The 27,583-nt window shown below is 40.7% G+C and overlaps 1 protein-coding gene across 6 annotated transcripts in view; it reads left to right on the top strand.

Annotated features, from left to right (window-relative positions):
- KLF12 (Kruppel like factor 12) overlaps positions 1–27,583 on the top strand; it is a 251,695-nt gene that overhangs the window by 133,794 nt on the left and 90,318 nt on the right. For all 6 annotated transcript variants that reach the window (XM_040584208.1, XM_040584202.1, XM_040584204.1 and 3 more), the window contains one exon: positions 22,006–22,549. In XM_040584208.1, coding sequence (XP_040440142.1) covers positions 22,006–22,549 — 544 coding nt within the window. The remainder of the gene's footprint in view (positions 1–22,005; positions 22,550–27,583) is intronic.

The raw sequence follows: 27,583 nt of genomic DNA, 5'->3' as shown, positions 1-27,583 counted from the left end.
GGTGGGAAATTCTCAAACTAAAATGTTCATTAGGATATTGAGGGGAATTGTAAAATTACTAACTGGCTAAAAAGGAAGAACTGGTGCTTGTAAGTTTTTGTGGTTTGTTTTTTTTTTTTTTTTTTTTCTGAAGAGTGCAAAGAGGAAAGAGGAGAAAAAGAGATACTCAAGTGAAGTCAATGTTTTATGCTGATTTTTTCAGCTGTTCTGCAGGTCAGTGAGTAGAAGCTCAGTGGTACAAAGAATAGCTGTGGTCTCAAAAAAAGTATGTCTTTATAATATATATCTTTATATGTATAGATAAATAAATTAATATATAATATGAATACATACACAGAGTATATAGTGAAAAATATATAGAATTCTGTATTTAAATATTTTTTTTAATATTTTATACTTTCTGTGTGTGTAGCGCTATATATATATATATATATATATATATAAAAGTAACTATTATTCCAGTGTTCTTGATGGATCTCAAGATGAATGGATTTGGGGTTGATATTAATATAAACAGATGCATTCTCAGGCTTGAGTTTATATAAAAGTCTTGGCACTTGCTGATGTCAATTTAACGGCAGAATGAAAAGGATGGAATAAGTTGGTACTGTAGGCAGTGTTAAGGCAGGTGTTTGAATTACAAGATGCCTGTTCTGGTGTGGCAAAACAAGATCTTCTGCTGCATTTACTGGAGATTCTGGATTCCACCCAAGTTAATACTGAAGCAAAAGCACTGGTCTGACTCGTTTGCTACCCTGAGTGTGTGTGATGTATTCATTGACTTTGTCACATCTCTTAATGTTGAGACAAAATGTCACTGGATCTGTTCTCATTTTATGTGAATGTCATTAGCAGTACAGCTGATATGCCATAGAAAGTAGTTGCTGACCTATATGTAATTATACTGTGCCCATGAGTGCTGCTGTGGTGGAAATCTGTGGTCAGGAGACCACGGAGGAAGTATCAAAATCTGGGCCAGACCTTGAAATTAGTTCCCAATTCTGAATGAGAGGCAAGGGGAGGAGAACAAATAAATCTTGACAACCTAGAGCACGGCTAAAGAGCACTTGCTCTTTAGTGCCAAATAAAGCTGCTTTACCTCGCTGTCATCTTGGTGGTCTTTGAAGATAGCTGGAGTTCAATTTCTAGCCCATGACGACACTGGGTAGGTCTCCTGGCCCTGGTCCCAGGCAGCCTGCAGTGAGGCTGCCAAGGGTTTTGCGGAGACCAGGATTTCAGAGACATGCTTCAGCTGAGTATATCAAAATGTTATTTAGTCAGTTTTTTTTCTGATTTTCCAATTTTTGAGAGTTCATTCAAGATTTTGACAGAGCTTGAAGTATTATTTTTGTGGTGTGACATCACTCTAATGCAGTGGGCTACAAGGCAGTGGATCCAGCTTTCACCCTGGGCGCTGTCATTAACACCTTGCACGACTTCATTGTATCCTCAACCTTGTTTTCACTGTCTGTGAAAGAAAAGGTGATCCTTAGTGACTATGAACAAACTCTTTGAGATCTCCAAACAAGTAGCCCCATATTCCCAGAGCTTGGTGTGTGGCTGGTGAAAGATGTTGAGCAGTATCACCCACAGCCACCTTCAACCGTAAGATCTTCTGGTTTGTCCAAAGCAGTCTCCTGACATGGCTCTACCCAAGAGTGGTGTTCACTGCCACCAGCCCCAACCATAAATGAGATTTTCTGTGCAGTGAATGTACCAGCACCGTGTAGCTGGGATAGAAGTGGTGATTCATCACCAAAAATAAGTACGGTGCTGATTGTAGCTGCCAAGTACTCAGTCATCGGTTTCCTCCGTGTTAAGCATTTACCACCTCTCTGACTGTGGTGCAAGCAGATGGCGGGTGGAGAGAGTTAACCATTGATGAAGTTAGTCATTGCTGGAGCACCGTGGTGGTCTTGTAGCTGCCCAAGGCTTTAGGGACATGTGAGGCTATGTCTGCAGTCCTCAGATTAATTAATGCCTGGTTTTATATTGGTAGTAGTCTTGGCAGTTTAAGCAAGCAAAAAGCTATAGCTCATAGTTCTTGGAGATCAGTTGAATTTAGTTGCTATTAATAGAAAATAAAATTCGGGGTTTATGTTTGCAGTCTGCTTCAGAAATTGTTATTCCTTCAGGTGAACCAATTCAGTACACTGAACTCAGCTGCAAACTGAATTTGGTCGCAGGCACCCATGCCACTTAGTAACCACACAAGTGTCACGTTTTTTATCTTTGTTTGGTTTATATGTATAGTAATAGTATGTAAATCACAAGTAGTATCAGGTTACATTGTGACTTCAGTAATACAAGCTCAGATTAAATACTTTAATTTTCAATAGTTTTATGATGCACTGTAAAACAGAAAAGACAGCAATTCACATGTGCCCTACTCATTCTTTCTAATCTCTTATGTGTTGTTAATTTTCCTGTTCAAAACTGTCTCTTGTCATGAATGCAAACAATTGATTTTACTCCATTTTATCAAAGTAATTCATTACTATATAGATATTTTCATCGTGTTGGTCACTTCAGAATGTTCTGTTGAGAATAAATTGAACCACTTTGCTGGTTTCTGGTAATAAATATTCTTAATACCTGTTGTCCTAAAGGTATTAATACCCTTCCTGAGAAAACCAGGCTGAAGTTAAAATACAGTGTTCTGGACATCCTTTAAGTCTAGGGCCTTTTAAAAGCCTATAAATGGTGCATTGTTTAAAGAAGAGGATAAAAAGTCTTTCTGGAGCATCCTATAACCAGCTCTGGTTTAGTTTGGATGAGTAACATTGTGCTATTTCTGCTACCCACTGAGCTCTTTATATTTTTACTTAAGCTTCATTCTGACCATACATACCTTTGGCTGAAAGTTAATCTGGACAAAACAAATCGGCAGATTGAGGAAATCAGAATTTCTGAATGAGACTATCCTTTATTATTGAGGCATTTTACTTCCCTTTTTTGTTATTTACCCATTTTGTAGCTTGAGGGTGTATGGTTAGGAATTGGAAAGGGCTGAGTAAACAGCTCCCAACCTGAAATCTTCCTTATCCTTTTGTATGTTGTAATTAGAGCAAGAGTTGCCTTCTACCATTATGCAGGTAGAATATTAGAAAAATCACTGAGTGATGTGTTTTTCTACCTTAGCTTCAGCCCATGTCAGTGTGCGTGAGTAGGCTGATAGTTGGACCTAGTTAGTAAGGGGAAGCTTTTTTTTTGCTGGAAGCCCACAGGGCTGATCTTGTCCTCAGGGAGACAGCAGCTCCGCTCAGCCCAGGGACTCTCTGGCCTCTCTCGGCTCTACTGACTCTAGGCAAAGATTAAATACCTGTAGCTCATGTGTGAACATTTATGTTGTAGATGACCAAATGGATGAGCAAGGAATATTATCCCTACCTGAAATCTGTGGTATGCCATTATGACGACAGGTGTCAGTGCTTTTTAAACAATATTCAAAGTACACTCTCTTCAAACATTCATAAAGGCTACCTAAGTAATGCACATTTTGTTGTTTTGTGTCATAATAAAAGCAGTTTGACATGCCCCTTTCACCATCAGTAAATTTTCTGGATTTTATTCTGTGTGATATGTGTTGATTTGGTGGCTTCAGCTGTAGTGTTTTATTGCATTTATTTAGTGGTTAAATTAACTTAAAGTGAACTAAAAACAAGTTCTCAAAACTCACAGGAAGATTTCAAGAGGCATACTGACCCATGAGTACCATAAGCAGAATAATATTTGGTGACTAAGTGCCTCCCAGATTTCATAAGCTACTTGGCTGTTAAGGAAGTGGTTTTGTCTAGATTAATTCATCAATAGCAGTAACATATCATAAATACCTTGTTACAATGGTTTAAACAGATATCATCTGGTTTTAAGCCATTGTATTCTAGTTTGGCAGAACTTCTATTTGCATAACAATTTTTGCTTGAGGAAAGAAAGTTCAGTGCTAGTTGTGTTGTCAAGACCATCTCACCCAGCAATTTTGTCTTCCCCTGTTTATATGCTGTACAGGGGAAATGCAAGACTGGGAATTTAAAACAGAGGGCTTGCTTTTCCTAATTTTCTTTCTTAGATCCTCTAGTTGTAACGTAGATTAACTAAATGGGTTAATCTATTCAAATTTCTCCCTGTTTCGTGTGTGTGTGTGTGTCCCTCCCTTAATTTTTAGTGTTCTGTTTCATTACCAAAAATGTATGTGGAGGGGAAAATAAGTGGCATGCCTCTTACTATTTATATACCAAGGATTTGGCCTTTCTGCCAGATCTGAAAGATTGAAGGCAAGACCCAAAGACACCTGTTCCCCAGGAGGATTTGACTGCTTGTTAGAGAATAGATGGACTGGTTCTTTTACTGGACAATGCTAATCTGTAAGGAGAATACTGGAAAAAGTGTCTTGTGTCATTCACAACCTTTCAAGCAGGAGAGGCTTATTGTACTCAACATGAACTTAACATTACCTTTCCAAGAACCACCAGTTATTGTATTTGTTGCTCTTGTACACAATTGCTATTGCAAGTGGCTGCATTATCATCGTAAGACCTATTCCTGTATCTTGAAAGACTTACAGAGTAAACTAATTTTCTAGAAATAACCGGCTTAGCCTCACAACAATAAACATATCCCTCAATGATAGTATTCCGCTATTTCAAGATAGAAGGAAGAAGTGATTTGAAATGTCATGATTTTGGTGTGTAATCAATATTTCTAAGATCAACTGTAACATATACATTAATATTGTTCTGTATATAGAAGTCTTTGGAAGACAGGTAGGATGAAGGCAAAGCATGAGTTACGTTTTGCTGCCAAACTTCTTATTTTTCATGGATTTGTATCTTATGTAATACTATAAAAAGCTTGCTTGTTTTGTCCTACTAAGGTTCCTTAATCTTTCACATTTAGGTACATCAAGGGCAGCATTTTGAAATAGCATTGATGCCTGAAGCAGGGCACAGTCTGCAAATTCTGGCCTAAACAAATGTTCTTTCTCTTTTGAGATGCTGAGTATGAATAAATAACCTGAGATTTCCCTCAATAGATTCTCACATTCAGTCATTTTTTTGGCAGTCAGCCAGCCCTACTGTTTAATCAGTTTATCAGCCCTGTTGGGATGTGTTTTTATTAATCAGAATGGATCAATCGGTAAGCTGGCTTTCTTGGCCATGTGGGAAGCTGTTCGCTCAGAACAGGAGTTGTTAGTTGGTTCAGCAACAGCCCTGGCCACTCTAAGCAATGTCTGCAACCTATGGGATTGGTATCTGGACTAATCCACCATTTAATGTTATGCCGAACACCTAATACATCATAAAATGAAAGAAGCAAATTTTAGAGGATGATACATTCACATAGAAAACGAAATAAGAATTTAGCAAGCAAAATCTGCTTCCTTTAATCTTCAAGTGTATTGGCTTTTTTGTATTCCTCCACATAGCACAGCCACTGTAGTTAGTCTTTGGGCTAACACAACTGGCTTTGGAAAGCCCAAGTGATGACCTTTCGGTATGATTGTTAACTTACTTTAAATTTAATAAAATTGCAGTATTTGTGACAGATAGTAAAATAACTGTTATTCTCCTTCCATATGAGAAGAACTCGCTTTTTAAAAGGGAGGAAAGGGGGGGGGGGGGGGGGAAAGGTGATAATGTTTGTCACTACATTCCAGGATAATAAAGCAATAAAGCTATCAATTATATCCAGTGCAGACACTAGACCTGTTAGTAGTTGAGCGTAAATTGCTGTCTAAGCTGTAGAGTCATTGGTTTTGAAGTTACACGGAATCCTCAGAAATGCTTAGTGCACTTGAGGAGTAGGCCTTTGTATATCTAAGTTCCTGTTACCATGTAATATGATGAAGTACCTCATCTGTCTGTGAAGACCACCTGAGTTTATATTAGCTGTGAGTCATTCTATTAAAAACTTGTAATGGGATTATAAACAGTCTTTTCACAGCACTGTCGTCGTGTTAAATGATGTCCATGTCAGCTAGTTGCTTGGACAGCTAGTCATACGCAAGTATGAATCTGACTCCTTTTCTCCTGATTCTCTCCTCAGTGAAAGAAATGGACATTTAGCCTGATCTGTTCCTGACACAGAACATCAGTAGGGATTTTGGTGCAAGAATTCAAAACTGATATCCTTAAATCTTCTGTTTGACCACAAAACCTCAGAGGAATGTAATTTATTTTTTTAGTAATATATTGTATTTCTTAGGGCCTAAAATCTTGTTTATGTGTATGTGGTCCTTTGAAAAGGCAGAGCAGCTCAGTGGTAGGTGCATCTGATCAGGACTAGGAAGAGAGTTTATCTATGTATCTCCTGTTGAGGGTATCTGGCTTGGTGGTTGAGATGTTGAAACATCTACTGCTCTGACTCAGACTCTGCTTTAGATTTCCTGAAACCTTGTATTTTAAAATACAGAAATAGCAGGTAATGTTCCTGTCCTGTATTTTTACCTAGAAGCATGGATTACTTAAACCCTAATGATGTGTAAGATCTGGGTTCATTTTGCACCGGTGCCTGAAGAGATGCAAATCTGTCTCCCGCACTTGCAAGGAGAGCTCTATTTATAAGGCTTTTTGTGGTTTTATGAGGTGCAGTAATGAGACTGTTGTGAAATGGGATCCTTCTGATGCATCCTTTTCAAACTGGTCTGCTTTACAGGTTTTAAGATTTACAGGACAGGAGAGAGAGAGAGGATATTTTGATCATAGCTCACTTGCTAGGCAAGCCGTCCAGAGCACTGTTCTCAACAGGGTTTTTTTCTTAACTCGATGTGTATTACCAGACAGGTAATTTATGACATCTTGATTCTGAAAGAGACAGATGATTTTATCATCTAATTCCTGCTGCGTGCTGTTTGCAGTCTGCCCACATGCCGCATTTGGCACACAGGCCAGAAGTTGCTGACAGCTGTGCTAGAGGAAGGCGGGCTGACACCATCTCACATGTTGCTTACAAAATACCCTTCCTTGTTTTCACCAGGTGATTAGTTAAAAATAACATGGGGCCAGAACTCAAGACTCCCTCCTCTGTGTCTCCTCATTGAGGAATAATCATTATTTTCCTGTAAAATGCAAAACAAAGGTTGGTGTGGGACTCGGGTCTCCCAACTGCACCTTCCTTGTTTTTGGGACAGACTTTTGGGGCTGTAGAAGAGGACTCCAGTGCTGGAGTCATGGTGGCAGGTGGTGAGGATGCTGGGTGGCTTAGCCCAGCACCAGCAGCACAGGCAGTGGGATGTTCTGCTCTGAGAGACTACTTCCCTGCTAGCTAGGTTAGGTGGGTTTCTCTTTAGTGTGATGGGTTTTGTTGGGTGGTGGGTTTCTTCCTTACAAAATTAATCTGAAGTGCTTAACTCTCTCTAGTCTATAATTAATGAGAGCATGGGAAACCTTCCTTGTCATCAGAATTTTCTATACTTGATCGTTTTCGTAGCTGCTTCAACCTTTCTTTGGAAAACTGGCCTGTTCACAGTTGGAGATGCAGGTGGTAGACCCGTTGTTTTTTGCTGGTGTGGCAGTTACTGTGAAGTTTATTGATTGTGAGGTACGCACAAGGTAAGCTCCTTGCCATGGCCGACATGTCTGTAAAGATGAGCAGTATCTCGTAGACTTGCCTCTGTGTAATGGATTGCAAATCATGGGCTAGACAAGCTGTTGAAGCAGCAAGGAGAGTACTGCAAAAGGGTGTTACGTATGCCATCAAAGCATGATTTTCATTTATATCATCACTATGCCTCTAAAATGTTTTTTGGCAGGTGAGGGAGTGGTTGGCTCTGTACCAACCAGGAAGGATGGATAATCTGTGTTGTGAAATGAGGGTACCATAGGGAGGACGTTTAGACCTGGTCCAGAGGAGGGCCACAAAAATGATCAGAGGGTTGGTGCACCTCTCCTATGAAGACAGGCTGAGAGGGTTGGGATTGCTCGGCCTAGAGAAGAGAAGGCTCCAGGGAGACCTTGCTGCAGCCTTTCAATTCTTAAACGGGGTTATTAAGAAAGATGGAGAAGGACTTTTTACCAAGGCCTGTAGTGATAGCAGGAGACGCGATGGTTTTAAACTGAAAGAGCATAGATTTAGATTGGACATAAGGAAGAAATTTCTTACAACAAGGGTGGTGAGACTTCTGGAAGAGGTTGCCTAGAGAAGCTGTGGATGCCCCATCATTGCAAGTGCTCAATGTCAGGTTGAACAGGGCTTTGAGCAACCTGATCTACTGAAAGCTGTCCCTGCCCATGGCAGGGGAGTGGACTAGATGATCTTTGAAGGTCACTTCCAACACAAAACATTCTACAATTCTATGATATATTCATGTGTAGACGTGAAGGCTTGTAGAGGTGAAATGAAGGAAAAGTGGCGAGCATACTGATATTCAGAAAAGGGAACGTGAGCTAATCACATGGGTTATACAATGGCTCTGCCCCAGCTAGCACCACGGAGGAACCATGGCCCTATCTGCTCAAGTGCTGCTCTGTGTCAGAAGCTGTCTTCTGTATTGCTTGAATGTAGAAGTCTTGAATTATTGAAACAAACTTCTGAGACACCAAACCATTTTATGAAACATCTGCACTTTACAGCTTTTGGTTTCCTCATGTTAGATTTTCATGGCTGTAACATGCAATTATGTATATATGTATATATTAAAGCTAGAGATACTCTTTTTAATTCAGTGGGGAAAAAAAAGCCCTAAACCTAAGTGTGAATTCTCCTATTTAATTTGTAATATATTAAGAGTTGTCAGTACTAATTAGTGCTGTAAAATAGCTTAAACATAAGACCTGTGTGTCAACAAGAGGAATAGTGTCTCAGGAGAAGCAGAAACGAGTATATCTACTCAGAAATGTGTTTGGTGTGCCATCTTAATTTTGTTGTGCATGGTAACAATGTTTTGTGGAAAATAGAACAATTTGTACTTTTAAAGTTACTTCATGCATCCCTCTCGAATAATTTAGCACGCTGGTTTTGCATGCAATTCAAGTCTTCCTTCTGAGTCAGAGCAGCAAAGCAGCATTCGTGCAGGGATCAACTCTTGCACCTTGGTGCACCTAACCATGGTGCTCCTTGAACAATAAGGAAGAATATCTCAGTAGCTTTGGATCTTTCAAGCAAGCTTTGGCTGTTGAGTGGGGTGAATCCATGCATCTAAAATGCAACAATAAATTCTGAGGAGTCAATGGACACACACAGTGTGTCCTCCTTTCTTTGACTTTGTAACAATAATTTTGACTCAGATAAGGGGAGTGATTTCAGTGATGTGGCAAAACATCAGCTCCATAGCCAGTACCAGGTGTCGCGTCCTCTTGCATCTAATGTGGTTTATGTGTGGCAGTGCTTACCCTAACATCACTGTGGTGATGTTACACATCATGCAGCAGGCAGTCTGTTCACTTCTGTATTAGAAATAAAGCTTTACCAAACCTTTTTACCAGCATGAAGCAAAGCATGAACTTTTTTCTTCTGGCCCCTCTGTGCTTGCAAGAGGTGTTTGTCTGCATCTTTAGTTGGGCATTGCATTGCAATAGTGAAATGCATGGCTGCCAGCATCATCAACTTACACTCTCAGAGGTGTGCTGGTGCACTCCAGCTTCAGCCAGGGCTTGTCCCCCAGCTCCATGCTGTCTTCCATACTCCGGGAGATCTCAGATGGCACCATGTGCCTGTTACTAGGCACTCGAATTGAGCCCAAATCTTTTGGCTTAGTGAAAGAGTGGAGAGCAAAATTTTTGCAAAATGTTTATTTTTTTAATAAAGGAAAGGGGTGGGGATGAGGCAAGGTAAGGGGATTTAGGTCAACCAAAAACTACTGGGAATTGATTTCAAATTCACTAGCTTGTTATAATCAGTAAAGAAATAACAAAAAGATCAGAAAATAACTCATGTGTGTTCTTTCCCCAAATATTAAATAGGTCAATGTGCATCATTAATGATGATTCATTTTAACATTTACTTCCCACCCCACCTCTTATTTTTAAGACAGAAACTTCCAAAGAGCTTGAAAATAAAATAAAACTTTTCATTCTGTTGAAAAATAATTCATGGACCAGAACAAAAGGGTTCTTTTCTCCTTTTCCATTTCTTCCACTTTTTCTCTGGACAAGTGGGAGAAATAGTTTGTTGCCCTTGTCACCATGGGGAATATGTAAGAAGTTTCCAGTAAATTGAAGTATCTATCTCTTAAGGCGACTCAAGAGAATTGGTTTACCTATACTTTAGCTTTAGGTGTCTAATCTGGTATTTTATGTGTATTAGTGGTAGTCAAAAACCCACAATTTTGTCTCAGATGGAATTTAATTTTAGGGACTGTCATATATTTTGAAGTCTATATGAGCTTAGGAAATGAAAAGTTTTTAAGCTGTTGCTATGAACAATTTTATTGAAAATTGACCTTTTTTCTGTTTAAAAACAATTAGTCCTGGAACAAATTTAGCATGATGTCATCCTTAACTAAAACATGGTGATCATACCAGTTTTGTATTACCGTCTTCTGAGAAAACCCCCAAAATACCCAGTTTCTTCTGCTGTTTAATAAAAATCACTGTGGTAGTATTAGCTATTAAAAAAAATAATCAGTTTGAGTTTGTTTTAGTTTAGCTCCTGAGATATATATTGTTTTTAAGATTGATATTATGAAGAAATAAGAATATGTGTTTGTACAATTGGCTTTACTTTAGAGCAGGAAAATTATTGTGAATGATGATAGATTTTTTTTCTATACTTTTTATGTTCAGTACCCTTAAGAATCAGAAAAAATAAAATACTTTAAATAAGTCTTCATGGTTAGAAGTCATTTGATTCTTTACTAAGTATTATGTTTTAGCTTTAATGTTGTAGTACTGGGAAAGCTCTTGAGATTCTCCCCCTACATTATCCCTTCTGAAAAGTGGAAGTACTCTGTAATATCCCTGTCTAAAGGAGATTTCTGAAGGCTAATCAGTTTGTGGCAATTGGTAAGTGATTATTACTGCCATTGGATAAGAACTGAGGCAAGGAAGTCTTCATAATCAGCTCCAGAGTATTGCATTAAATGGTCTGTACCCGAGTGTTTGTCTGATGGTCCATGTGTCAATTGCAGGTGTCAATAGGTTGGCCATCTCGTAATCCATATCCTATCTTATTTAACCTTTAACTGTAATTTTTATAGTATACATATATGTAGAGTCAGAGAAGGTGCACAGAGAGGGTTGGTTTTTTATTCTTCGTCCTCTATATTAGTAAGTACTGTGACTTAAGTAGTAAGTAAGTATGTAAGGTCAGTGAGTAGAATCAAAATCCTTACCAGAAGCATTAAAAACTAATTTTCCAAACATACATATTCATAGTTTATATAAGAGCACATTCAGTTTGGGGGGGAAAAAGTCAGAAATAGCCATCCCATCCTCCCTTCCCAAAAGCTGTGTTAGAAGAACATTTGTGAAACCTTAACATGAAACAATCTGCCTTTGGGTGGTGTTAGGAGGAGGGCTGTGCTAACTTTGATCAGACCCTGTAGTGGGCAATTGCTGCAATACACACATCTTGTCTTCATTTTTTGTGGGTGGGTTTTGTGGAGGGGTAGGATGTTTCACCAGTGGATTTCAGGGATATCTGCTGACAGCAGAGGAATGGTGAACCTCAGCAGCTTCGGGTCCCATGCCAGGCACTGGCAGGGCATTTTTGCTTTACTTGGCACAAACCCTTTTGTCTGGTCACTCCCAGCTTAACCTGTCTCCTCTTCTGCAGGCTGGGATGCTCTTCCTCACATTAAGCCAAGCCCTGCAGCCTTCCCAGCCAACCCTACCACCCAAGAAGATGGGCACCATTTTCCTTCCCACCCTCATCATCATCTCATAGTCCTCCCAGTTGCATCTGAGGTGACATTTAGGTGACCTAAGGACTTTCTTAGGATTTAAAATGCCTAATTTCCTTAATTTGCAGATTCACCTCTCGTGACCCCTTGGAGCCCTGGTCTCTTTGCTGATGGTATTCCAGCCTTCCCAGCCAGGACTCGCTATCAGTTTCTTCTCCCAGACAGCGCCAGACCTAGTCTCTGCATTTTGTCTGCCTCCGTAGGGCATTTTTCCAGCCAGTGTTATTCTTCTCCTCCCAAATTTGGCTCTTTTTCCTTCTTCGAGGTTAGCTGATGGTCCTCCTTGGCGCTGCCCAGTCCCAGAGGGAGGGTGGCAGTTGCAAGCAGGAGGCAGAGTGCGAGGAGGTTAGAGGCAAGCTTGTTGCATGCAGTTTAACAAGCCTGGGGAAGAGCCACCCACGCTGGGAGGATGAGAAAATCTGGCTGTACAGATTCAGGCCATGGACCCTCAGTACCAGCGAATGGTACCAGGCATGTTTATTTTATTAGGACCGACAGCCAGTTCTAGGGTAGGTTATCATGGAAGTCTGAGGAACAGACACTGGAAAAGTGCTAGTTTTAGTACAGACTTTTTAAACTTTGTCTCTCTAAAGTGAGCCTTTTTCTTCTTCCCTCTAAACCACTGAAAGGCTTAATTTCAGTCAGACCTAACTATAATTAGTTCTATGCGGTGTATTTATTTTAGTGAAGAAAAGTATGTTGAAATTGAGATGCAATCTGAATTGAGAGGTCAGAAGAACAAAATGACCTTAAACTTCAGCTTGAAGGACAGTAAACAGAAGAAGGATGTTCCTTTGGGGAAAAAAAATAATCCTTCTGGTGGAACTTAAGATGAAGAAAGACAAGCAGAGAGAGAGACAGAGAGGAAACCCAGTTGCAGTGTATGGATCATACGTTAGATGTGAGTGTCAGGCAATGCATCTCTACCACCACCACTCCTGGTGTGTTCATCAGATACCTGTAGAATTGTTGAAGTAGTTCATAGGTATTGTCATACCTCAGAGGGCATGCAAGGCGGAGTAATGAGGAATAATTGAAAAGAATTAACTGCCCAGTCTTTTGTGCCTTTTTCACGTCAGCTGTCTTTACTGGGTGCACAGGGTCCACTTGCAATATCTGGCACTGCTTACCCAAGGAGGAATGATGTGAAAGTGCGAGACCAGTTTGTGAATGCTGAGCTCCAAGGCTGGTGGGGACATGGCTGAGTCTTGCCTGGATCTGGGCAACAGCTTGCAGGTGGTTAAAGAGTATAAACAATAGTCTTGTGCATTATTTGCCTTTTTTGCTAATATATTTATGTATATTGTGTGATGATATGCAGAGTAGGAAAATACTTAACAAAGCTTTGCATCAGAATTTTAACTTGTGGATCTTCAGCAAATTGTTGGCTGCAAATTGTTCCTGAGGCTTTTATTGTTTTTCAGTGCAAGTTGGTTTGTGTGGAAACATGGAATGCTTCCATGTTAGAAATAAATTGTAGAATATAATTAGAATATTTTCATTTAGTAATGTAAATGCTGCTGTGCGCTTTTTTCACAAATTACTTTCACCAAGCCTGGCAATTTGGTGAACGTCTCTCTCAACAAATCTGCTTGGTAGGTACTTGTGGAAAGTTCCTGATATATTCCACATGAGGCTGAGTAGCTAGTCTGGATTGACAAAACAAAATTAATTTAAAAATCCCAGTGTATGTCTAGTACAGTTTTTCTTATTATTTTCTAATGTAAACATCAAGGACTCAAATTTGTTAACTCAAGGTTTTGAATAAACTAAATGAAAAGATTTGGATTGAAAATTGGATTAGAGAAAATAAAGAACTAAATGAAATAAAAAAGGGGAAGAGTTACACCCCAAAAACAGGGGGAAAATGAGGAGAGCTGTTAAGTGGATGTATGAAATTCTTGTCATCTGGGATTTTATAACTAACATTTTTTTAAATCCCCAAAATAATTCTGAATGGGGGCAATACAATATTTTTTTAAATGGTATTTTACCTACCCTTTAACAATTATTTAGGGATCTGCCATTTGTTCAGAAATTATTCTCAAATATAAAATAGATTAGTACAGGGAATACAAATATAACATCAATATTTTTAATACGCTTAAGCAATTAATATTGCAAGCAACATCTTACACTGCTGTTGTTCCACACCTTTGTTAGACTAATTTCTCTTGAAGACTTGTGTTGTAGCGATGGGCATAAATTAGTTTCTTTCAACAGATTCTTCCTTTGATACAGCATTCTAGTAACACTGCTGAAATCTAAATAATACATCTAAGCTAAACATCTAGTTTTCTGAATATGTTAATGATTTAGGGATCAAGGGGGTAGGTTTTGTTGTTTTTCAAAAAAATCACAGCAGGCCCACATAGAGTTTGAGATCGTGAGAGTTTAGCCTCATGTTCAAGGAATGTATAGTTTTTACATTTAATGTACTACATAGTACAGGAGCTGATTAGTTTATTGGGCTATAGAAGTCTGTAAACACATGTTCTCCTTCTGTGCCATTGAAGAAATCCTTTGGTAAACCTGTTGGTTTTGGGGCAGGAGGGTTAAATGCCAAGTAACCTTAACGCTTACGCTGCCTTTGCAAATATATTATTTAAAAATAAGTAATTTCACACTAGATGTATTTGCGTTCATTGTTAAACATTCTTAAAAATTAATGCTGTTTGCATAGGGATCTCTTTTCATTTCGAAGCATGTTTCCCCAGTCCTAGTTTGAGCTGATATTGAAGGTTGCAGCATGTGGTACTTTTTTAGTGTTCAAGTACTTGTGCGATAACACCGTAGCATGCCTGTTCAGGAAAGGTTAAAAGGCAATTTTTACAGCTGTGCAACTTGAGTTTTGTTTGTCCATGTATGAGTGGTGGGTGTGAATTTGGTCTCCCCAGCTCCTTAGTTCATTCTCTTTTGGGGCATCTTCCATAGGTTCTACACTTCTAGCAACACTCTACTAACAGAGGCCACCCAGGCCTTGTAGCATGTGCTGAGTTTCTTTTGCCTCTTCAGACTCTCAAAGAGAATGGAAAATTTTATTTCTAGGCCTTGAGGGTTGGAAACGTCCACTTTGAAATCAAACATCCAAGTGTTATGCAGAGATAATCATACATTAAGTGAATCATGATTACTTTAAAGTGGGTGTCTCTCAGTCTTTCCTGTTGAATTGATTCCCATTTGTTTAAATGCATTTTCATTCCATCTCTTTTTATTTTAATAATTCCTGGACTCTACCCTCTGTCTTTCTCAGTGCCAACTGGTGCTTTTTAGAAAATCTTGAATGGGAGTTCTTGTTACAGAGTCTGACTCAACCCTGTTTGGGAGTGCTGTCTCTTGAGGATCTCTTTTCTTCCGTGGAACACAAATTTAACCTTGACCCTGAGCAACCGTTTTTGAAAACCAGTAGTAAGCCACTTTTTGATTTATGCTTCGAGAAAAAAAAGCAGAAAGATCCAGCTGTCTTGCATTTTGTTCTCTTCTTCAGCATGACCTCCTGCGTTTGTCCAGTGCATCTGAGCTGAGCAGTTCTGTCAGCCTGGGAAAGCCTGCAGCAGCAGCCTCAAGCAAAAAGGCACAAATGCCTGTTCACTTGGTGCTTTTGCAGTTGGAAACAAATTTTAAGTATTTTACTCATTTTTAGTGTTCTGCTGTCTATGTGTTCATCCTTCTGATTTTATACAGCTGTCTCTCGGTGCTCTACTGGTGCACCCCTCATGTACAGGTCAGTAATAACAGCCATATCTCAAAGTGAGCGTAGTTGAGTCTTGGATGCATCTTCTTTTCAGGGGGATAACAAAGTGTTTCACATAGAGGTTGTTTAGTTCATTTTTTTTGCAGTTTCTATTACTTCTTCCTTTCTTTAGAGTATTTTGTTGCTTTGGTTGAAGTGGAGATTTTCAGGCGGAAGCGTGTGAGTGTTGTGAATGTAATTTCTTATGATGGGAACGCGTTTTCAAAAACGTCTCTTCAGGTAATTTTAAAGAGAGTTCACTCATAGGTTAGCAAGATAAAACAAGACTCCTGAGTAAAGCACTGGATGCTTGAGCCCTAACTTACCAGGGCTCTTTGAAGTGCCGAAGCTCCTACTCTCCCAAGCTAGCCATGTGCTGATGTTTGCAAGTGCCTCACTGGGGCGTGACAGGACTAAACCCCATGCAGGCAGGTATGCTTCGTGGTAAGCACCTACAGAACTAGTTTTTGAGGGGGGTGAGCTTTCTACCCTGATCTACAGGAAAGATGAGGAAAATAGTCCGTTTTGATTTTAGAAAAGAAATTGTATACTAAAGATGAACACACCATATCCTAAACCAAATCTACCTGCATGTCTCAAGGCATTAGAGTTGTATGCACATCTGTGAGCTATGCAAGTGCTAGAGCAAGTGCTTTTTGCCATTTTGAACCTAGCATGTTTGTCTTTTGCCATGAAGTGTTAGAATACCTGTAACCTGCAGAATATTCCTTGTTATTTAGATTTCACCCTCCAAGCATGATGATCACAGCTGAAAGCTGTTGTAGCTGGGCCCGGTTCTGCACTGCCTGCCCAGAAGACTGCATGCCTGCACTGCCGATCTTTGGCATTTTGGTACAGCAGTGGCAATGACATGGTTAAAATTGTGGATAGCTTTTCAGAAGGAGTATGATTTTTCTCATCTTAGTCTCCTTTAACTCTGACAAAACAAAATCATCCTGCCTGAAATTTCTACTGCCAGAGCAGAATGAGGTGAGGCGGCACAATGACAAACCAAGAAGGGGTTTTGTGTGATTTGACTGAAGAGTTAAATTTTCAGCATTTTATTTTCTAACTTCCTGTCCTCAAAGATGGCTTATTTTATAAATGCTAAATTTAGTCTGTTCAGTTTCCGTCATCAAGGACAGCTTTTTTGGTATGCTTTCTTACAAATTGTTTGACCTTGGCAGATTGCTGCCAGAAAGGAAGAACGCTTTAAAAGCTGACAACTGATTGTTGGAGGTTTGTAAACTCCGTTGTGCAGGAGCAATAAAACTCCACAGAGGCATAAAGGCTCACTGAAGCTTAGTACCCTGTGAAGTTGATGAACTGCAAGGTGTCAGGATGAGTTGCCGAAAACAAAACTGATGTTTGCTCTTTCACTGATTTTAACCTGAGCTGCATGGAAACGATGAGCTCTTCATGCTTGGTTATGAATAGATTAAGAGTGTGGAAGGGGGCTGTTGCAAAATTTTCTCCCATGTAAGTTAAGAGGAGGTGGAGTTCAGAGGGCTGGAAAGAAGAAGAGGTAGAACTGTGTGGGAAAGGATGGGCATCCAGCAGATAAGGTGTTATCAGCCATAACTTCACTGTGCTTCGCTCAGGGTCTTGTGGCTGGTTGTGTGGCTGACTGGTTGTTTTTCTGTAATGGTCAGGGAAAAGGGCAGTAAGGAATGCTTTTTTTTACACAGCTGAAAAAAAGCTTTGTGAATAGGAAAATCACGTGTTAGGTTCCTGGCAGGCTTTATTAATGGCAAGCTAATGAAACAGAGCACCACAGAGAATACTGGTGTACAGCTTTAAAGGGCAGGCACAAAAAGCATGAGACAAAAGCACTGACTAATAAAGGCTGAAGCTTTATTAAAAAGCCTTTTCTAGCAGGGAGCCATCCTGACCTGCCTTCCAGTTCTGTTTCAGCCAGGATTTGCGTGGATGGTGAACAGCGTAAGGATGTGACAACAGTGCTGCAGAGAGAGGCATTGCTGAGAACTGCCTCTGAGTACCAGCTGGAGGCAGGGATGAAGCTGCCCCTCTCCTTTGTACCAGCAGGCAGGAGCAGTGAGACGAGGGAAGCCACGTGCAGCTGTACCCCTTCATGTTTTATTTCCATGGGCTGGGCAGGCATCCAAGGCAGCCCACTGGGTTGCAGGGACCTCAGGCTGAACCCTTTTTAACTCACCAAATGCTCTGGAAGCTGCCAAACTCAACAACAGAGTTTAGACCCCTAAAACCAAAATGAAGTTTGCAAAACCAACACAGGCACTTTCAGGATACAGATGGGGAAAACCTGTTTCAGATGCTCTGACCAGCAATCAGTTGAGCCCACACCACCACAAGAAGCCCAGTTCAGTAGGTGAGGATAGAAAGGCAGGAACAGTTAGATGCGAGGAGAAAAAACCACACAACCAATTGTTTTTCATCCAATTGACTTGCAGCCAAGAAAGCCAACCATGTCCTGGGCTGCATCAAAAGAAGTATGACCAGCAGATTGAGGGAGGTGATTCTCCCCCTCTACTCAGCTTTCATGAGACCCCATCTGGAGTACTGTATTCAGCTCTAGGCCCCAACACTTGTTGGAGCAAGTCCAGAGGAGGGCCACAAAGATGATCAGAGGGCTGGAGCAGCTCTTCTGTGAGAAAAAGCTGAGAGTATTGGGGTTGTTTAGCCTGGAGAAGCAAAGCCTACAGGGAGACCTTGTAGCAGCCTTCCAGTACCTCAAGGGGGCCTACAAGAAAGGTGGAGAGGGACTTTTTACAAGGGTGTGTAGGGATAGGACAAGTGGGAATAGCTTAAAACTGAAAGAGGGTAAATGTAGATTAGACATCAGGAAGAAATTCTTCACTGTGAGGGTGGTGAGACACTGGCACAGGTTGCCCAGAGAAGCTGTGGCTGCCCCATCCCTGGCAATGCTCAAGGCCAGGCTGGATGGGGCTTTGAGCAACCTGCTCTGGTGGAAGGTGTCCCTGCCAGCAGAAAAAAATGTAGCACTTGTTTACAATTTTTAACTTAAGTATGGGATGTACAGACCTGTTTTGCTAAGGATCCTGCTGGTTTTTGTAATGTCAACTGACATCAGTCACAGCCTGAATTTACCAAAGAAAGGGCATTATTAGTTTTAGAGTTTTGGCAGGGAAAGGAGGTTGTTGAGGGACATACTTGTTTGCATCCTGTTTGGAGAAATTCATGAAGGGATTATAAAGTTCAGGTTTGAGTCTAGTTTCACTACTGAAGACTGAAAGAATAATATCAACTATATTACTATAGTACATAGAGACTGTATGGCCCTTCCAGCAGCTCTGGAGAAAAGGGTGTACATACCAAAAGATGGATGCGATATAAAGAAGGTACAGATACAAATGTAAATGCAGAAGAGAAAAAAGAGAAAGTGATTTGTAGACTGCAGTTACAATACTTTCTTCCTTTTTTATCTTTATTCCCAAAATACTAGGTGTAATTACTAAAGTAAAACAAAGGCCTGCTCGTAGCACAATCTGGAATAAGCTGTGAGTCATGATCTGCGCCTTATCTCAATACAATTGACTCTTATCCATGGAACAAGTAGTTTGTGTGGTATCAGCTGCACAAGGGTTTGGGGGTTCTTCCTGTAAGGGACCTGACACTGCCTGCTGCAAAGGCAGGTGGGCCTTCGGGGCAGGCTGCGCTCTGTTTAGTGACGGACTGCTTTCGAGGTCTGTGTGGATCCCTTCTCTCCAGCCTCAGAAGTATCCCAGAAGTCAGAATACTCCTGGGAGCAGTCTGATGTGCGTATGCTGGGTACAGCAAGTCCCTGAGGGTGCTCTGAAGAGCAACAGAGGACAGCAACAGTGGGGTAATCCATCCTTCAGCTCACAGAGGGTAAGCTCGGAGGAGTGTTGTGCTGCTGAGGCAAGTGGCATTGAGTCAAACTGAAATCTTCCCCTGACACCCAGGGGAAGCCTGGAAGTATGTAAATATGTAGGATTTTCTCCGTAGCACATTCGTCTGCCCTGTGGATGGAGCTGGTGATTCGTACTGCTCCTAGATGACCCTTGCCAAGCCATGTGCACAAGGGGATCCCTCATCTTCCTTGTACACAAGTTAAACCTGTTTCTCCCCCTCCTCTCAAACATTTAAGGTGGAAGATGTTGCCTTTGATCTTACGAAGATTTGGGTATAGCCTGTGCAGGGTGTCCCTCTCCACCTTGTCTTCACTCCTAGTACCAATCTGTTTAGATCAGCAGAACCAGTCTGTTTGCCCATGGCGTATATAAGACCTTGTCAGGATTTGACAAATGAGCTACTTGTGTCATGTATGTTGATGGTTTTGTCTTTATCATGGCACATAGGGTGTGCGTAATGTGGGGGTTACTGACAATAGCCAGGGTAAGGTGCGTCAGAGGAAGTTACCAGGAATCATCACTGGGCAGTCACAGGCAGTTTTGCATTCTTGAGGAAGAGATTTTTGTAACCTTGTCACTGATAGCTGGTGAGAAGTAACTGAGTTACTTCTCAACGCTTTGAGAAGTAACTGTTCTTTACTCCATCATCTTTTTTAGCAGGAGAACTTACCATTGCCTTTATAAATAAGAGTTTTTCCTTTTGTTGTTTGTCTTACATCAAGGTCCAGTGGCCGGATGAATTGGGGTCGCTTTCTTTTAAGTTGATTTGTGTATGAATAGAAGAAGACACTCACTGTTCCAGACGTGCTCTTGCTTTCAAATGGGGGAAAGCATCAGATCCAAGAACCAGCCTGAATCAGCTGAATAGATGGGATCTGCTAGAACGGCTCATCTTTCAGCATGCCAGGGATAATACCCACTTAGGCTGTTATTATTATAATTTTTAATATTAGTGTTCTGTTTTCCTTTTGTAATAGATCTTCATTCTGTGATGAAATTTGGCTCTGACTCAAAACCAGGAGGTTTCTGCATGAAAATATTTAACATCGTTGATTATAAAAATCCCGAAGTGAATTCAGAGCTTGCTTGATTGTTAGCTTATTTTAGAGTAGAAGAACTAAATATTTGTGGCTTAAATATTTCCAACTTAATGTTTTTACACACTTAGTAAAGACTGTAATCTAGAGATAGAGAGAATGCATTTAGAGCTGCTTAGGTACCATAAAAAGATTGCTTGTTAGATCTGTATATGGAATAATTGCTTTGGGTCAAGTGAGATTTGAAGTAGCTTGGCAAATGTTTTTTATTGAGATTGGTTTTCTGTACTACAGCACATAACAGCATGTGTATGCCTGTAGAGAAGCTCTGCTGCGGTGCAGGGCCATGGAGGTACTTAGCTGAGGAGCTGAGAGCTATGCTTTGTCATACTACCAGGTTATCGATGGGCATTTCCTTCCTTGCTCTGCCTATTGAAAATTACTTGAAAAAACATTTGTAAAGAGTAGTTATTAATGATGTACTGTCAAAAAGGAAAGATATATCAAATGAGCTTCTCCAGGGATCTGTCTTTGGCCTAGCATTATTCAAAAATTCTATTACCCTCTTTGATGATGGAAATAAGGAATATAACTGCAAAAATAGCAGATGGCACCAGTCTAGAATACATTTAGACCAACCAGCTTTGAAAGAGTTGGTCTAATGCATAGAAGTTATTTTGCAAAGTCAGAAAATTGTTTTTAATTAGCATGAAAAAAAAATAAGAAATATAACAATGGGGAAGGCTATCTAATGTGCTAATTTTGAATAATGAATTGTTGTAGCCCTTGCTGCTTGTAACAGGGCAACCATAGAAATGAGAGGCTCTCTATTGACCTGTAAGTAACCTATCCGTAACCATGCAGAATGCAGAAAGTCAAGCATTGAAAGTCTGTGTTTAGCATACGGCACTGCCTTCTGAGAAGTGGTATGGAAAAAAATGCAAAGATCATTGTAGAGGGCAAACAACAATGCTAAGGCTTGTTCTTTAAAAGCTGACTTATAACAGAAAGAGGCAAGGTTATAAGAAAAAGGCAAGGTCTGCTAGTCTAGAAGAAGGTAGACAAGTAGGGGGAAATGACAGTCTTTGAGTGTGCAGAAAATTGTTTGGAAAATGGTGGTGACCAGTTTTTCTTCATGTCCATTGAGGATGACACAAGAGAGGAATGGTGTAGCTTAAAGTTGTATGTTGGGAAGAAATGCCCTCTCAATATAAGCAGTGGTTACCTGTGGAGATAGTAACATTTTTTGTCACGGGTGACTTTGCATAGTGCAAAGCAACAGGTTGATTTTGTACAGCCACCTTGTAAGAAATGAGAGTAGAACTTTTTTTAATGTTCTGTTCAAACTGGACATGTCTGTGCTTTCTAGCATGATTTGTACTTTAAAACTAAGAATTGACATAAGAAAAGGAAACAAATCCTGTGATGTCCGTGACCAAGTTGTGTGATGTATATTAGCAATTGGATGTGCAGGTCATCTTCAGCCACGTATGTAACTGTCCCTTTGTCTTTCTCCAACAGTCTCCAAACGTCCACAACTACCCAGATATGGAAGCTGTACCTTTGTTATTAAACAACATGAAGGCAGACCCAGTGGAGGATTCATTATCTACAGACCATTTCCAAACGCAGACTGAACCAGTGGACTTGTCAATAAACAAAGCCAGGTCGTCCCCTACAGCAGCTTCATCTTCACCGGTTTCTATGACAGCATCAGCCTCCTCCCCTTCTTCTACTTCTACTTCTTCATCTTCTAGTCGGCCAGCTTCATCACCCACAGTAATAACATCAGTATCCTCAGCAGCATCTGTACCATCAGTATTAACTCCAGGTCCTCTTGTAGCTTCTGCATCTGGTGTTGGAGGCCAGCAATTTTTGCACATTATCCATCCAGTACCACCTTCAAGCCCCATGAACTTACAGTCCAACAAAATGAGTCATGTGCACCGTATCCCCGTGGTGGTACAGTCAGTACCTGTTGTCTATACAGCTGTGAGATCACCTGGGAATATGAACAACACTATAGTCGTACCATTGTTGGAGGATGGGAGAAGCCACGTCAAAGGTAAGGTGGAACCAGTTTTGTGCATCTATGGCATCTCTAAAACTATATTTGTATGAGGAAAATGTAACAACATTATAAAGCTGTTAGTTTCCAAACTTACTATGCTGTTTGCTGAAAAGGGATATAACTTACACTATTGAGAGAATCTTTAAAAGTCTTATTCCAGATGCTCTTAAAAATAAATATTTTTGTAAAGGTTGAGGTCAGCAGTGGTGTTAGGTGCTTGGACAACTCATGGCAAGTTTTGTCCTGAGAGGAATATATCCTTCCCAGAAGCTGAAGAAGTTAGGCAATGGAATAGTGGTGATATATAAAACATCATAGATGAAATGAATATGGAAAACTCACCAGGTGATACAGATTTGGCATGGGAAAGAATACCGGAAGGATTGTTACCACACAAAGGGAAGGCAGTCGTCGGTCTGTAGGAATGTGCAGAGGAAAGACTTTAGGACCAAAAAGTGGTAGCAGGTGCAGAGAGGTAGGTTTTATTAAGCTCAAGGAGTGGCAGTGCAAATCTGAATTAGGTTTCTTCTTCCAAATTAAACAGCAGAAGGGAAGAGTGTGTATGTTGGGAATGAGTTTTGCAGACACAGGACCTGAGAGGCACATGGAGGTGTGAAGGGAGGAAGAAAGCACATGCCAGAAGGACAGATACACTCTTGGAGAGGTGTCCAAAGAACATAGAAAGGGGAGCTGGAAAGCAGGAAAAAATGAGAACATAACAGTTACTGAGGAAGCGAAAACTTGTTAAGAGATGGTGACATGATAGGTGGAAGAAGAAAACAGATGTGTCCAGACACTCTGAAAAGCATGACTTCATAAAAAAAGGCATTAGTGGCAGAGATGGGAATGTGAGGAAAGAAATGAGACAGACTCATTTCAAGGTTCATTGCATGTGAGTGAATAAAATATGGCTAATTCTCCCCTGAAAAGGAGGTATTGCTTGAGGTGGAAAGGGAGGGTACTGACAGATTACCTTACTTTTAGGGTATATGAGAGCACAGGACATTTAGTAATACATCTTTATAACACCTCTTATGTACCTAATTGCATAATGAACAGGTCTCTACAAGCCAAAGACCTTTTTTCGTTAATTTTCACAGCTGTTATTGATATACTTGCGACTGTGTATTATTGTACAGGACTGCAGTGATGAGTCATTCTGACATTTAGTAGCATCCTGTTGCCCACAACTCTTTGGTTCTCCTTCTGTTCCCTCAGTACCCTAGTGTAGACTGTGCCCTCTCAACAGGCTTGGGTGTAGGAAACAAGCTCACAACTGATCTGGATTTTGTTTTTAAGAATCAAAATGATGGTTTAGGAAGTTTTATTGCACTTCATACAGTGATGTAATTGTAGGACTTTGTGCTGTTATGTCAAGAAATGATGAATGAAAGCAGAACTTTTCACCATGTTGTCTGGGGGGGAAAAACCCCTAAGTTTTAGTCTGTATTTTGATTTTGGAGCTTTGAGCTGCACCTGACCTTGAGCTCATCCAGAATTTTTCCTGTTTGTTTTCTTTTCAAAGGTGCTAGTTGGCTCTGGTATAGTCTCCTCTATAGGAAGCACCTCCTGATCTTGTAAAACTGGAACTTTGCTACCCCAGTTTTGTCAACAAAATTCCAGAATTTAATGTGCCATAGGGACTTCAGCCCATGAGCTCTGGGCCTCCTGAGCTGCCCTGACAATATCGCCTTTGTGCTGTTATTGGCAGAGATCATTAACCAGCCCTGTAGCACCTATTAATGTACAGCTAAAGAAAAAGAAGGGATTAAGCATTGTTTAGTTTATTTTTTGTCATCAATTGTACCCATTTTGCTATTACTAATTCTTTTCATATAAATATTCAGGTTATTTTGAATAAGTACAATAGAAGAATAATGGGCAAGAATCCACTCTAGGTAGTCATTTTTGTCAGCTTTTTCTGTAGTGTGTTTTTCTTTCTTTCATGTAAAAAAATGTAAATAATAATATGCAATGATATTGCACAAATTTAAGTGATTAAATAGTTTTCATATGTGTGCAGACTGACTTCCCTTCAGTGGTCAGCTCTTGTGCTGAAGAAAAAAAATAAAGGTCAAATTGAATTGGTTGCTAATCCTCTACCAGCTGAAGGAAAAACGCAGGTTTGAAATCATCCAGAGTCACAACTGTCAACTTTTACATGAACATTGATCATTTTCAGATACAAAAAAATATGCATGCTGAAAAAAAGTCAAACCACAGATAGCATAAGCAGCATTTGTCACATAATCTCTGTGCTGTTACTGTTTTGGTGCTAAATTAGTCACCATGTTGATGATCCAGGAGTGTGGTTGGGAAGCACTTAAAGTTATATTTTACATTAGCCTGTATCCAAGTCCTTTTCAACTCGAATAAACTTAGGCACTTCCCTGAACAGGGATACTTTCAATGCTAAAATTAATGAAAATTACATCAGACTTAAGATCAGATCTCTCCTACTTTTCTAGATATAGGTACTTAGCGGAAAAATGCAAGAAACAGGATATGGAGAAAGTTTTTTTTTCCCCCCCTTATTCCCAATTTTATTTTCCTCATGCTGAGTTTTCCTCTTCCTTCCAGGTTTGACTAGAACCATTTCATTTTAAATTTTATTGCAACAACTTCTCAGACCACCACCATCCTGCTAATCCTGCCTCCAGGCATTTTGCTCTGGTGGCTTTCTGCTTCCTCTGATGCTTCCCGTTACACCTTCCTCTCTCGTGGACAAAACTGTCCTCCTGGTGGATGCTTTTCTAGGTAGTTTAAGCAAATACTTCTTTCTTCCTGTTATGGTTGAATTCCCTCTTCCCTTCAGCACCAGAAATCACTACCTCCTTTTCTGTTTCCCCCCTCTTTTTCTATTTTTCCATTTTTTCTAGTCCTTCCCATCTTGCCGATTGTTCTTTGAGTGCCAGTTTCAGCAGCTCTGCTTCATCTCTCCCTCCTTGTCATCTGTTAATCTTTCTAACCCATACTGTCATCTCCTCCTCTGTGGCTGCACATCTTTCTGCATGGCTTCATTCATCCTGGCGTTCTCCATCACACCTTCCTTCAGGAGAGTCTGGGAACTCCTTTTCTGCCTCCCAAAGTGCTGCTTGTTTCTGCTGTCCATCCTGCCTCCTCTCTCCTATTTTTTACATGCAACATTTCCTGTTAAATCAAACCCTTTCTGCAGCATTGAAAACCAAATGGGTTTGCAGAGAATTAGCCTGTGTATGTATGAGCTGCCGGCAGCATCCAGGCAGGTCCTGTTCCACGTGCTACACCGAGGGGGACATCAGGAGCCAGGAGTATCATGCTACAAAAGCACTCTTCTGTCAGACTGATTCTTTTTGCAGAATAAAACCCTTTCAGTTCACCTAGTGTAAATCAAAATCAGGATCGAAGCATTTTTAGGAATTTATTAACAACACATAATTAGAAGGTAATCAGTGGACAGTATGTCCAGTATCAGTAATAAAACACTAGCCATTTACAAAACCTTACTAAATTCCTACGGATATCTAACACTGTTCTGTAATCTCACCACACTCACATACGTGTGCGCGTGCACCCAGAGTGACACGCAGACTCCTGCCAGCTGTGGATCTTCCCCTCCTGACATCCCTGATGCACGCACTGGCAAGGAGGCCCTCCAGGGAGATGCCCAAAGTGGGGGTCTCTGTGTGCTACCCCCACGCTGCCAGCCCAGCTGTGCGGGTTGCTCCCTCAACCTAATGCTTGCGGTATTTCGTATGTGCAAAGTGTGGTAATGTGTTACGGCTCTTGGGGCACAGAGGGGATGGGAGCCGGACACAAGTACCTGTGGGCACTGCGTGTCTGGGCTGCACCCCTTGCCACCCCCTACCACCTGGCAAAGAGACAAAGTTCTCTCCCTTTCTTGGTCATCACTGTTGTCCTGTCATCTGAAGCCTTCAAAAGCCCTTGGAGGTTTTTTCTGCGTGGAGTAGGTGACGAGTACTAGACATTATTATACAACAAAGTATTCCAAAGTATTAAAATCCCATGAAAAACTCTTTTTTTCACCTTTTTTTCTGCCTGTTCAGCAGTGGTGAGGATTGCTAAGAGGTGTAATTAGAGGCACAGCAAGTAGCAGCACCTATAGATAAGGTTCCCTGATGGTTTCTGTTAAAACCCTGTCTTCAGCTGCTCAAAGTCTGAGTGTATGTTAATCATTTAGGCTGACATTTTACATGCCACATGCCTGCCTCAGGCTATTTCTTTTTTCTTTCCTTTTGAGGAAACTTTCAAGAAAAAAAACTATTCCACGCTTCCTGACACTGAACATAGAGAAAAATGTAGCATTTTCCATGTTGAAAAACTTATTCCAGCTTTTTTGGGGGGATAAATTATAGAGCTGTGTTTTGTGCTGTGAGCCTCAAGTTTGGTTTGGACTGTTGTTCTTTCTTTTGTCTTTATAGGCACTTGCAGAAACCAAGCCAAGTTTGGAGATCTGAATAAAATATAAATCCTCTTAAAGGGTAAAGCAAAAAAACCAATTGTGTCTGGGAAGAGGCAAGGAGGAGGTTGGAAAGGGCTGGGCAGCAGGGAGCGGGGCAAGGTGGAAGGGGGGTGGGGAGAAAAGAAGAGGTGGGAAGATGGCAGTGGATGTATGAACATGTTCAGGAGGAAAAGTGGGAAAGGACTGGAGGCAGAGGAAGGGGGGAAAAGTAAAAGGGTAGAAAAGAGATCTGGGGAGGGTGAAAGAGAGCAAGGAGAGGCTCAACCGGGAGTGAAAGGGCCCACTGTGGCAGCAACAGGTTCCCCTACAAACTCTGCTCCCATTAACCTGAGTGTTTCCACTGCTTTGCTTTCAGAAGATATCCACAAATACTGCTGGCAAATTGTGTCCTTCTAGTAGCAGGTTTTGGCAAAGATAATACCCTTTAAAATTGTTTTCTGTAGTTCAGAAGCGTTACTCCATTGAAGGGCCTTTAAGAAGCTCCCTACTGATGATGATGCACCAAGGACCTGTGCAACTTCTGTGATTCTGGAGTTTGGGGTTCTCACTCTTACAGGTTTAAAAGT

Source organism: Falco naumanni, chromosome 2, assembly GCF_017639655.2.
Source record: "Falco naumanni isolate bFalNau1 chromosome 2, bFalNau1.pat, whole genome shotgun sequence".
NCBI classification, from domain to species: Eukaryota; Metazoa; Chordata; class Aves; order Falconiformes; family Falconidae; genus Falco; species Falco naumanni.
The sequence above is the reverse complement of the archived record's forward strand: the minus strand, read 5'-3'. Positions and strand labels throughout refer to the sequence as shown.